Consider the following 13,575-nt stretch of genomic DNA (forward strand, 5'->3'; position numbering starts at 1 on the left):
TATAACTGATTATGCTAAAGCTGATATACACAATCTGTTTCTGGAGCTACTACGCCCTGTACATTCTGCGCTCGTAAATTAATCCTAAAACTCCAAGCAAGTAGATTGAACTTTCACATGCAGGCCCAAGATAAATTCAGCCTATTTAGATGGGGAAGCTGGATGCTCTGAAAGGAGTCAGATCAAGAAAAGAGCAACTCCATCTTAAAAGACAAGTTTAATAGAACTGGACAAGGCACCGCACAAAAAAGTGAAGCAAAAGAGTAGCTGTAGTCTAACTGAACTCGAAGATCTGACCTTTAAAGATGGTGCTGCACAACCCAGCTGCTCCATCAAGTCTGCCATTGGCCTTAACCTTTCCAACAGGTTGCCCTGATCAGATTTAACAACACTTGCCAAACTCTTTTTTTAGCTATGAAGTTACTTTGCTAACAACAACACTGACCAGGAAAGGAAATTCTGATATCCATAGGATAGCAAATGACTTCTAGTGAAATATAACAACCCAATCATGGGAAAAGCTTATACCTTTTCTATACATTTTTGTTAATTTTGTAAGTGGATCCTTCCCCTGGATTCCCAAGAAGCCTCAGATAAAAGTCTATATAAAAGAAGGGCTTAATATCTTGATATGAGAGTACTTGGCTATAATGTCTTGATATGAAATGTAACTGAACTTAATACGGTTTACACACCACCACCTATTTAGGAATATCAGCTCTTTAACCAGAACTTCATGTGAGTCTCGTTTGTCATCTTCTCTCTTATGTTTCTCTATGTTTCCCCCACATTTTTATCTATAATAATTTATACTTTGTTCTTGGGATTTAGAGATTTGTTTTTATGGAACTGCTTGTACCATCTTACTAAGTTAACATGGTTAACTAATCTATGAAAGCAATTTTCCTTCTAGATATTTGCAGATAATATATATATTTTAACATTCAATACAATATTTAAAAATAGCTTTGCTTTCAGAAACAGTTGAAGAAAAATATCACAGGCAAAGATTGAGGGGTACAGGCAACTCACTAGATGAGAAGATTGGTGAATCATAGAAGGATGCGAATAACATCCTTCACACAAGTCTTTATTTTGAGAAATTGTTTGTGGCAGTGGATGACACACTGTTCAAAGTTGTCTAATGTAAACCGTCAAACACTGGTGCTCGTCATAGCAAGAGCATAAATAAAAGGGTGAAACCTGTGCTTTAAACCGAACCTTATTAAAGCAGTTTTGAATCCCCATTTGCAGGAGTTTGTAAACTCATTTTACAAATCCTGAAGAATATTTTATCTTCATCAATTGAAATATGTGGCTTATTCATTTCAGTATATATTTCTGTGACAAAGACTAACCTGACATCACCCGCACTCAAACACTCTTGTCCCAATGCAGTTGACTTCAAAAAGGAAGGCAGTAACAAGGTAACTGAAAGTTTGGTTTGTTCCCCTATGCTAACAGGAAGTGATATAATGTAAATAATGCTTTCTGTCACTAGGACAGTGCTATAAGAAAACTCCTAATCTCAAAGAAATTAAGCGTTATAGCAGTGTTTGCTAAAGATGTCAGGTGCCATTGCACAAACGTATATGAAACTGTCATTAATATGACACCTGAAAAAAAGGACAAAGTTAGATTGCCAAAATTAGGTTTTGTCTTGAAGCATAAAAGTAACCAAACCATTTAAATATTATATTACTATGGATGTTTTTCCTTGAATTATATTTGTTTTTCACAAGGTGATGCCCTCATGTGTTCCTTTGAAATGTATTCCTGCCCAGGCTAACTTGTTCGCAGTGATCACTCTACTAGAAGTTATAATGTCCTCAAAAGAAAAGATAAGATGAAAATGTGGCATTCCGTTTCTGAGGTTTGATAACCTGGCAAAGCAGCTTAAAGCCTTAAACAAATCTGATCTTGAAATCTAAATTGGTCAATATGTCAACTCATTGCGATACCACTCGTAGATTCTGAGCAGCCTGTGGTTAGACCGCTTCCAATTATAATTAGCAAAAGCCTTTCATGCTTGAGAGAGAAACATAGTACAAGCAAGCATTTTACAGAACTGTGAGCCTGCTGAGTAAAACAGTATGAAGTGCTACTTCCAACATTGAAGCAAGAGATGCATGCCAACATATACTCCTTACAGTAATACAGTATACTCTTAATAACGAACTGGCTTTTATGGCTTTCTGTATAGTGTCTTTACATTGCTTACCAGTCGTTGAACCTTTAAAGCATGTATTCTGCAACAGTTCTACCATGCCCTAAAATTGGACCTATCAATGGGGATGGTTCAAACTAAGAGAGTGAATATGACTCTAGTGCTAATGTTCATTACATAATTTTGTCTCTCCTTACAAGTTTTCAACATAATTGAATAGAAGCACTGCACGTTAGGCTAAAAATAAAACTGAACATAGACTTTATTTTATTACTCTGGAACTGAGCTAATGGGTAACATCACTATATTGTCCAGTTCATGATGTGTTGTAAGTGTGACTTATACCCCTTTGTCTCTATGTTTAGGAGACCTTGTCAGTTATGTTTGTATAACTAAGAAAAAGGTATTGAAGAACATTGTTCTGAAGGCATATGTTTCCAGAAGAAGGATGCAGGAGAGGTTACTGGTCTCCAAGAAAAGCTGATTGCATTAGCCCAGCTAATCCTTAAAAGCAATCGTTTTAGGAGCCCATGTCTCTAGGCAATTACTATTGGATCACATATCTTCTTCTCCCAACCTCTAAAAACCAAGCACACCAATTATGACAATTTCCAAGACATAAAAACACCCACCATCAAGTGCAGGTTAAGATTTCTGGTTGTGCATCAAATTAGCAAACGATACTACCGTGGGTCAACAATTTACATGCTAATTATATACATACTTAAGTAAAAATCCCAATACATGCATCATTAAGATGATAGTTTCTTACGAGGTGCAGAACAAAAATTGGTCCACAAACACATTTTGACGAAATCCTGTCTCTCTCTACCACAAGTTGATCATGCCTTAGCTTAAGAAGCATACCGGAAAGGAGGCTTAAAACTTCAGACCAATGTATTAGCTCAGAGAACAGGTGAATGCTAAAATAAAAAGTAAGAAAAACTAGCATATTCTGTTCTGTTTAGGTACACTCCAAACTATTATTTCAAACCAGCAGCAGAAGATAAATGGAACAAAATATAAATTAGGGTTTTCGGTCAATTTAAATTACCAAGCGCACCCTATCACTAAATATAATTATGCAACCTTCTGTTTTGAGAGAGAACAGAAAAATAGGTGAAATCGACATTTTGGTGCTCAATAACAATGGTGTTTTTTCATATAAAGTAAACAAATGAGGCACCTGTATCTTTTCAAACAGGAGTAGTTATAACAATGGTAAATGTGCAAACATGGCAACATGCCTACCACAAACATCTTCATATACCGATCCGTTTGTTACTTCCACATTGTGAAAATATTCTCACGCAGTTATTTTCCCTAAAAACACTTGGTTAGGTAACTGGAGTCAAGGCTGCAACTTCATACATAAACTCCTCAAGAACCGTCACAACATTTCTGGCCTCCGGCATGCCTTCATGCTCAACTTTTACAATCTTCAGGAGCACATCTCCGTTGCCACAGTTTTTCAGAAACATGTAACACTTGAACAGTGAATAGTGGCTCGTTTCCGCCTGACGGATGAATCGCTTTAGGTTGTTCATGTCTTGGATGGCCTACAAAATAAGTCATAGTTTAAAGCATTACCTACTACAAAGTGTTAAAAGCATCAAACGAGAAATTTGGTGAATAATGTGCAAGTATGTGTAAAGTATTTCAAAAAGCACTGAAAATGGTGGTGCATCACACAGATGTTTTTATTAATTTAATATAAAGTAAATGACTACAGCTGCTATAGGTTTTAACCAGTTGTAGATGGTAGGTGATCTCCTGGAGAATGTATGCATACATGTAACAAACAGTCAAACCACTAAGAGCACCCATTTATCTGTCTTCAAGTGTGGCAGCCAAACTATTTCCTCTAAACCCCTCCTCACCTCCAGAAAACCCATTCTTCCTAAAAAATGTAGGCGCTATGGAATGTAGCAGAATAATCAAGACAGATTCTATAGTAATGGACAGCATTTTCAACTAAGTTAGAATACCTCCCAAATACATCCTTTCCCAAGCGTTAGCCTCTGAAGCAAGCTTAGAATTGGCTATTTTGACCCCTTCGCCGCGGCAGGAATTCCGCCGCGGCGCTGGGGGGGTTTGGGGGCAGTTGCGGTGGCGCTGTGCTCGTGATGGAACCACCCCGTCACGGGTGAGCTGTGCTCATGACGGAGTGGTTCCGTCACGTCTCCGCCCACTGCGCTAATCGCCCGCACAGGCGGGGAATTAGCGCCGCGAGGGCGGAGCGGCCGCCAACGGCCGCAGCATGACGGGACCACTCCGTCATGAGCACACGGCACCCGTGGCTCATGACGGAGTGGTTCCGTCATGAGCACGGAAAGGGTTAATGAGTTTGCTTTGTCTATAAACATTAATTGGAAATGGACAAAGTTCACCTCAGAGCATGAACGGTGTCAGGGACTGCTGAGCAAAGTGCAAAACAGCCCTCCCTTACCATTTAGTAGTCAAGAAAACAATAACATGAAGGAATACAGTAAATATTAAGAAAATTGAATGCATTGCAATTGGGAGGAGCGACCTGTCCATCTTTCTGACCAATATCGTACCTTTATTAGAAAGGGAAGGCTAAAAAACGTCTCACTTTAATGTCACGCTCTAAAAGGCAACAGCTAAATTGCACCAGCATAGCAAGACTAAGAAAAGGAAAAAAAACTGATCATTCTGGGCTACTGCCCACAGATTGCCTTGTCGCCACCAACCAAGTTGGACAATGGTACCAATGGGGCGATTGGGTCTACTCCAACTCAAGATATTGTGGGAAAAAAGTGGATAAATATTTGCGATATTTTAGACAGTGTAGCAAATCATTCCAGTTGTGAATGTACTTATAGGGATAGACTTGATTTAATACTTACTCATTGAGTAGACATTCCTGGTCATCTGTGCCCGCTTGTTGATTCTGGACAACTGGCAAACATATTGGTTCCTGTTGGATAGCTCTAGCTGTAGGCAAATGCCATTAGGCTTAAGACTATGGCCCTTGATCTCACCACATCTTGTTTGTTTAGATAGTACAGTTGTTTATTTGGATCATTGCAATATCGCTGTTCTAGTGCCGGTGAAGAACTTTAGATCTAAATGTAGTTAGGCAGGACACCAGATGGCATCAAAATATGGCCAAGCCTCAGTTTATATACCCCTTCTATCTTAAATGTGTGTTCCAATTTTTTACTGTTTACAGTCGCAACATCCTCTGGAGATGCCACCGAACACCACCCAACCTGGTATGTCTGGACTTGCTGCAAGAACAACACATGTAACTATCATCCATCAGTGAGGTGGATGTCCTCCATCATTCTTTAGCCAATAATCTATGAGCTCACACACGACATACAGCAGATGTTACTTTGGTCACATCAATATCCAAATATCAAGCCTTGTTTCCTCAAAGTTTCATGCCACAAGTGTGAGTAAAATAATTTCCTGTGAAACCCCGACAGCCCATGAACCACTAAAAGTTGGCTTTTTCTTAGGAGGTAGGTTTATATAAAACCTCTCCGTTCAGTCACTGCAGCCTAAAGGAATGCTCATCACTCATCAAATGGCACCTTCCACCACTTTACATGTGAAAGACGAGCATAATGGATTGTTTCACTCACTTCCTACTTACGTTTCATCCGATTACAGTTCAGTTTACCTATGGTCAACAGACAATCAAAGGTCATACAGGCAGCACATGTTTTAGTCCAGAGATCCTATTTGTGTATGGTACACTGCCCCATCTGTGCTAGATTTAACTGGGTGCACTGGGAGCATACTTAGTTAATGCGCCCTATTAAAGGTAATGTGCTGCCTCCAAGGCAGCTGCAAACTTGTACCTTTTGTGGGGATGACGCATTAGTGCAAGGAGGACCAGCTGTTTCAAGGAGCTAGAAAACTTTTCACTTTACAGGCGCCAACATGGCTGGTCTTTCTGAGGAATACAGAGATCCTCCTGCAGGTGGGTGCAACGAGTGACAGCATCCGCCCAGAGGGAGATGTTTGGGAATATCCATGCGGCTCAAGGGTTGCCCTCAGGGGATACACTGACTGTGCACCACTGCACTGTGGTGCATATTTACATACATGCCAACATTTTAGAAGAGGAATGTGGGAGATTACTATAAAAAAAGAAATCAGGAGAATGTATTTCCCCCATTGACTTTTATTGGGGCCTGAATCGTCTTACTTCAAGTCTGCTGCTGCAGGACTGGACATTAGAAACGCAAATATATGTTTATTTTCTTACCTGTCATGAGCACGAGAACTCGCTATGGCAGGCAGAGACAGCGTGATACAAGTATTGCGCACTGGCCGTGCATAATACGAGTTACACAAGATGGGGCTCTGTCAATTGAAGTCTGCAGAGGAATCTGTTTTTTGGATGCAGGAATCGGGAGGCGGGAGACTAGCCTTGAAATCGGTAGTCTCCCACCTGAATCGGATGGGTTGGCATGTATGTAGTCAGTGCACCTTCTAACTGCTTCTTTGCCTTTTTGTCTGTGTCTGTAATACAGTAGAGGCACATATAAATGAGGGAACACCCTTTTGAGACTGCCCTAGTGTTGCATGTGTGAGGGCACGATCTGTATTATACAATGGGTTGCACAAGCGTCTGCGGCCCCTTCTGTAATACACAAGTGCCTATGGGTGCAGAAAGTACACACCCACTGCCTGCCAAGGAACTGAGTATAAAACAGCACCAGGTGTATATTACTATTGACTTCATTTACAATAATGTGCAAATATTTGAACATTTACCTTTAATTTGAAATTTTCTAGTTTTTGTCGAAAAAGAAATGGATTTCCACCTTCAGCATGGTTTAAAAAGGACTGCGTCCAGTCCTCGCAGAACTTGTTGCTTTCTGCAATAATAATCAAAAAAGGTAAAATGAGGTTTTAAATTAATTTGTAAAATGTAAAAACAACTTTCAGCAGAAGGGAAGTTCAATATAGTGTACGTACAAACAAAACCACACCATATACATAGAAGACAAACCAAGTAAAAAAATAAGGCCAAATATGGAAGATAATACATACAACACAAAAACAATTTTTTTTTGAATATTTCTTGTTGTTAAGGAGGGAGCTAGATAAGAATAGCAGTGCCATAGTGCTATTTGGAAGAGGCAAGTCATGAAATATTTAAAACACCATAGTGCTATTTGAATAGGGTGAATTATGTTTTTTCTTCTAAAAGATGTGAGGTCTAATCTGTAGCAGGTTTAATTTGCAGATTCTCAAGCCTTCAATGAGGGACGTCCAATATCCCAATCTAATAGTGGAGTTCTAGTATATTGATATATTTTGGAATATACAACATCTAATGCTTTGTGGTACATGAAATTGGCCTGTAATTCCTTATATGTACTGTGCAGGAAGCTTTAGAGAAGAGATAGTTCACTTCCTGCAGCTTCTTAGTTTCTCCTGTCTTCTCTAATAGATGATGCAACCAGTGCTGTAGTTATTAATATAACTACTCATTTATCAAATAACTCTACTTTGCCAACGTCACCCATTTTCCTCAATGTCAACAGCCTGCTACTGTCCCATGCCAGCTTACAAGACTTCACACTTCCAGTCCTGGAATAAAGATATGGGGTGATGGAGCTGCTTCTAGGAGTCTCATGCTTGTACCATAAAATCAAGGATTGGGTATATTGAGAGGTTGCTGGATCTGTCTCATTTCCTTCCATCCATTTATCATTTGGATGTTGCAACACCACAGGGTGATGACCTAGACCCTCCCAACAAAGCTGTGTAGATATCTCCACTTGTTCAGAGGTCTACCACCAGGCATCTCCTGGCTACAAATACCAACTTCTGATTGAGTCGCACTCATATGAGATTTTGTTCTAAAACTACTGTGTTAATTTGGGCTATCTTTTCAATTTCTCCATTCAAAGACCAGAATAGCATCATATAGACACAGGCATGCCAGAGACAGCACAGTGATACTTAGCCTGCAAGGAAAGTGTCACAGACTAAGAGGCAAAGGTTCAGGCACTTCTTTATGCAGGCTTGTCTTATGGCAACATCCAACCCCGCTCGAATCCTGACTAGAGTCGTGAGTTTCTGGAAAGAGCCATGAAACAAAACATTTTAACATTTTCGCTAGTTAAGTGCCCACAAAACAAACATGCCTGTTCTATAACGCATTCTATTATGCAAAGTAGAACCAAGCTTAGTCCCCTTTCAAGAGCATCCTTTACATGTGACCTTTATAACAAGGTTATATTCCCCTCAACTTCCATGAACCATAAGAATATGGGTGACCGTGGAAACAGAGAAGTGAACTGGTCCAGGTTTCAACCTCAGTCACTTGACTTGGATGACCTAGCTGGTTAAGGCACAGAGGATAAAGTTACCAATGCATTCACAGTGTTGTGTTCGGACCAGAACCAAGCTATTCCATCATTGCAAACATTTGTGAGTTATTTGAGCCTCAGAGGAGGACACAGAGGTTTCCAACCTAAAACTATTTGTATGATCTCCACCATTATTTCCAATCTGATAGGTGTGATACATGTTCAAGTGGGGTTTCTGACGACTGAGATCCATTCATCCTAGCTACTTCCATTGGGACTTCCCTTACGGCTGCAATAAAATGACAGTAGTGTATAATCTCCTAACACCATAGGGTGCCTTGATGGCGTATGGGGGGGCGTATGGAATGCGTTCTGCCTTGATGTTTTGACCCCTGCAGAAAGAGAGCCTAAGAAGATGATCACGGGAAAAAACTGCATACCACAACAGTGGACTGATGTGACAGGATAAAGCGCCGTTAGTCCTTTTCAGATATGAAGTTCAAATTTGGGGCGCAACCTGAATACACCTTAACTCTGATTGCGAGGTCTACTGATTGACTCTATAGCAAAACTGGTGCCGATTAAGCCTGGTACATCTACAGGCTTACAGTGCCTCCAGGAACAAGCCTAACAGCAAGTTCCTTCAACAACAACAAAAAATCCCATCGTGTCATAACTCAGAGGTTCATATTAACATATTTTACAAGTAGCAAAAACTCGGTAATACTCGATTTAAATTTTTTGCAACACCTTTATAGCCCAACACAACTCATAGTGGTGCCAGACCGCTGAAACATATTGACTGTGATTAATGGGTTATGAGATAAAAACCACCCTACAAATCTTCAGGCTCTCGGGTGAACTGGTACCTTTACTGCCCACTGTTTGCAACTCAGAGCCAAGTGACTACTAGACTCTGGCCTACGATGTCTCTGTCCCAGTGACCGGGTTTGACCAGGAAATCCTACAAAGAATGTTTTAACTTGTCTAAGAAAGGCGGAAATGGACTTTGCAGCAGGTGCATTGACTGCATTCCAGAGCGCATACTGAATCCATCAAAACACTTACATCAGCGTTTGAAGTGTATCTTTAGGATCAATGAAAATAGCTACTGTAATTCTGTGCAAGGGACAATCTGAGGACCTCCCCCATAGACTGACACAAGCACGGTGCCCAATGTTGAACTCATTTCTAGAGCTAAGCACTGGGGAGGGGGGGGTTACATGTATTTGGAGTTGGTTCTGTGGCTCAGAATGTGCTAGACACTTATGGTTTTCACTAGTATTCCTAGTTGTGTTTGTTGAGTGCTATTTTAGGTGTAATGAAGTTATTTTCTTTAAAAAAAAGTAAAGCACTACTTGGACATTAACACTATTGACTAATTATGAGTAAACCGTTTTTGAGAGTCTAACCCTACAGCATCGCCTTTCACTGTTCATCTCCACTTTTCTGGGAGAGTCCATAGTACGCAACCATGATGTTAACTATTTGACAACCCAGCTGGAGTTCCACAGTACTTTGGACACATGACACCATCAATTGAGAACATAATTATTTTTAGCCAATGCCCGGTTACCTCAGACTGCCCTGGGATCCTATGAAAAAGTCACACAGGCGGCAACACCTCAGTTAGCAGGAAAAGTTTGTAGAAATAAGAGCACAAGAGGATTTTATTTAGGAGGAATTCATACCCACATGCAGACAGAAAAGGATTACACAAAGGTTGCCATTGAGTAATTATTTCACATCATTAAAAACAGAGTTGGTGATATCTAGGGATTTGTACCGCCAAAGAGAGCATTATGATAAACAGAGTGAGGGTGATAGCAGTAGAATAAAAGATAGTAAATACAGCCCAAAGACATTATTCCTCTGAAGGCTTTACATTACATAGTTTGGTTATAAACTGATACTGTTTAACAATATGGGGACATGTTGCTGGGATTACCTACACAGTGCTGTCTGTTACAAACTCAAACATCTTTGAATTCAGGCATGAGGGACGCACATTTTTTTTTTTTTTATTTTTTTTTTAGAGTTTTATATAGCGCAAACTAGACTCAAGACATCGGGCATCAGAGCGCTTTAGATGAGCACCAGTTTTGTTACAGAAGGACACATTCATTTTTGTTAGGCACGGGGAGATTAACTGATTTGCCCAGAATCACAGGATTTTGAGCGTTGTTACCAAGACTCGAACCTGGTTCCCCAGCTTCAAGGTCGACCTCTCTAGCCCTAAGGCTACATCTTCTCCCTTTTTCATGAAGACATTTATTACGTGCACTCTGCCTTTCCCTCAAACTTTGTTTACTTACATGACTACTAAAGCCTAAGGTCAGACCAACAACAGAATAACTAAGGTTTGAAGGAGATTGAACATGGAGATACACATTGCTACGATCTGAGCCATACTCAACTTCTGCCTCTCTTCCACATTTTTTCCTGAGCAATTATATTGTCCTTCTGCTCTCTATAGACAAATATCCGGTTCATGTTCCATACTTTACCCCCTTCCACTCCCACTGCTCTCTTGAAACCTTGCACAACAGTTTGAGGAATAGATCTTTCTGAAGATCCCTTGAAAGTGTGCCTAGCTTTTATAATCCTTACTAACTGACCAACTTGGATTTGTATCTTGGTGGGAAAACCTCTAGACATATCAATATTACGTTTTAGCATTTACTTCACATCCGGCATGTGTACACTCGCTTCTGCGAAGTCTAGCACTCCTTCTATACCACTATGTTTCCTCAACCACCAAAGAAAGAATCTTGAACCCTGCGCACATCCACGCAAAAGGGATGAACAATAGTGCAATAAGTTAAAAGCATAGACTAAGTTCTTCCAACTCAACCCACAATTGCAGGCCAATTGTAGTGTCTCTTTAATTACCCTGTTGAACTTCTTGACCGTTGGCCTCTGGATGATAGATTGACATTCTCTTATGTACAATATCAAGATGATCCAGATAATCTTTAAATCAAACACTAAAGAACTGAGGCCCATTATCTGATACCAAACTCTCAGGAATACCTTCTTTAAAGAAAACATCATCCAAGAATTCAATAATGGAGCTCAACTATCCTGACTCTAGGCCATTTGGAAAAACATTTCCATTCATGACACACAATTCATCCACTAATTTGTGAAACGCAGACCAATCTCCTCTCAACTTCCATTTTCTGACCATCCCAATTTGCAAAAACCAAGTACATTCTTAAGCCTTAAATCAGAAGACCTAATTTCTTCCCAAACCCTCTCAGATATCAGTTTGATTTTACCTAATTCTGGTCCTCTGGTATAGTCACTCGTAAAAGCTACTTCACATTGGTCTCATCCGCAGCAGAGAAGACGCAACTGTAACCCTACAGGTATACTTGACACTCAGTCCGCGTGCCCATTCCTGACTCCTGCCAAATATTCAATTTTAAAACAGAACTTTTTGCAGGATAATCTAGCAAGTGTTGTAGTTAAATTTGTATCACCACCAGTGTTGAATAGGTTTACCAATGTGAATCGTCCTAATGGTAAAGTTAATTCCCAAACATAAATTCTATAATATTCCGAAGCCCAAGAACAAACTAGTAACTGCTTCTAAATCACCAAGAAATTACGTTTGGCCTTCCTCAAGGTTTTGTACCCATAAGCAACTACCTATTCTTTCTTCCCATCCTCATGCATATGGACTTCACCCATCGCTACACCACTTGCAGATACATATCATGCACTGTTTCCCTACTAAGAAGGGTTTCGAGCCTGGTCCATTGGCTATATCATTCTTAAGTAAAGCAATAGTATTTTTCTGGATAATATCCCATAGCAGTTTTCTTAATTGCTCCATTTTACAACCATAGTTCTCTATAAACTTTAAACAGAATTCAGTTAATCCTAGGAAAGAGGCTAGCTGTTCTTTGGTTAGAGACGGTAGAGCATCCTGAATAGCCTTGAAATGATCATCATAGGAGTAATTTCATCAGCTGATATACAATGGCCTAAATACACCACCTTGCTGCAAGTAAAGTGACAATTGTCTCTTCTAAGGGTCAAATCTTTCATGTATAAAGTGCCTCTTTCATAATTATCTGAGAGACATCAGCGGCACTCGCTAGGCCAATGACATGCATTTATACTGAAATAAACCTTCTGGTGTCATAGAAGCAGTGACCAACTTGTATCCTTGTCGAGAACCATCCGGTGATACACATTGGCTAAGTCCAATGTCGTGAAAGCTGTTGCTCCTGCCAATGTGGTAACCAGCTCATTGATGTTGGGTAGTGGATGTTGATTGACCCAAATGACCTCATTCACACTGTGAAGATACACACACAAATGAAGTTCGCCAGATACCTTTAAGGACATATTCACTGGGGACACCCATAGAGATGGTTCCACAGCTTCAATAATGTCACAGTCACATAAATCCAGCAACAACCCCTCAGGTTTTGCTCTATATATAATGGGAACATTTCTAATTTTATTTCATACTAGTATCACACATTCCTTTAACATTATCTTAAGCAACAATACTTAAAAAGAAAGTGTTTGAATTGAAAGCACAACCCACAAACCCCCAAAAAGTCTACTGTGATCTCTAATAGATCCAGGTCATAGGTTTCAACCTTACAGTCAGTGGTAGAGAATGTTCAGCGAATCTTGTCTGGCGAGCATAGAAAAGGAGCATCACATGTCCCTTTCAGATCGGTTTTATGCTGGTATGCAGCAGTTTCCATTCCTATTGTATTCCAAAACTGCAGCTAGGAAAGGAAGATGGCTCTTTGGGGTTTTACATTATCTTAATTTGTAACCCAGGACACCTTTACCTGCATTGTGAAAGTGAGGGCGTGGGCCACTGCAGTCAATTACAAGGGATTTTTGTGGTTCTTCGGTCATGGCTATGCACAGTGATGCCATTGTACCTTCCTGGACCAGGCCTTCGAGACTGGCAGCACTTTGAAACCTAGTAAGAAAAACAGGATTTTACAGACTAATCATATTTTGAGCCTGACCTAGGTTAGAGAAGACCGTGCCAAGGTGTGTAAGTATTGGAACTGCTATATCATGAACCTTGCTGGAAAGCAACAGAGCACTACAGATTAAAGGAAGAAG

General features: G+C 40.1%; 1 protein-coding gene across 1 annotated transcript in view; it reads right to left on the reverse strand.

Moving 5' to 3' along the window:
- Positions 1-204: 204 nt before the first annotated feature.
- Positions 205-13,575, reverse strand: part of C7H17orf75 (chromosome 7 C17orf75 homolog) — a 236,068-nt gene continuing 222,697 nt past the window's right edge. Inside the window, exons 8-10 of the mRNA XM_085617227.1 lie at positions 13,290-13,426; positions 6,923-7,026; positions 205-3,726 (exon numbers count right to left, since the gene is read on the reverse strand). Coding sequence (XP_085473353.1) covers positions 3,505-3,726; positions 6,923-7,026; positions 13,290-13,426 — 463 coding nt within the window. The 3' untranslated portion in view covers positions 205-3,504. The remainder of the gene's footprint in view (positions 3,727-6,922; positions 7,027-13,289; positions 13,427-13,575) is intronic.

Source organism: Triturus cristatus, chromosome 7 (genome assembly GCF_964204655.1).
Source record: "Triturus cristatus chromosome 7, aTriCri1.1, whole genome shotgun sequence".
NCBI lineage: Eukaryota > Metazoa > Chordata > Amphibia > Caudata > Salamandridae > Triturus > Triturus cristatus.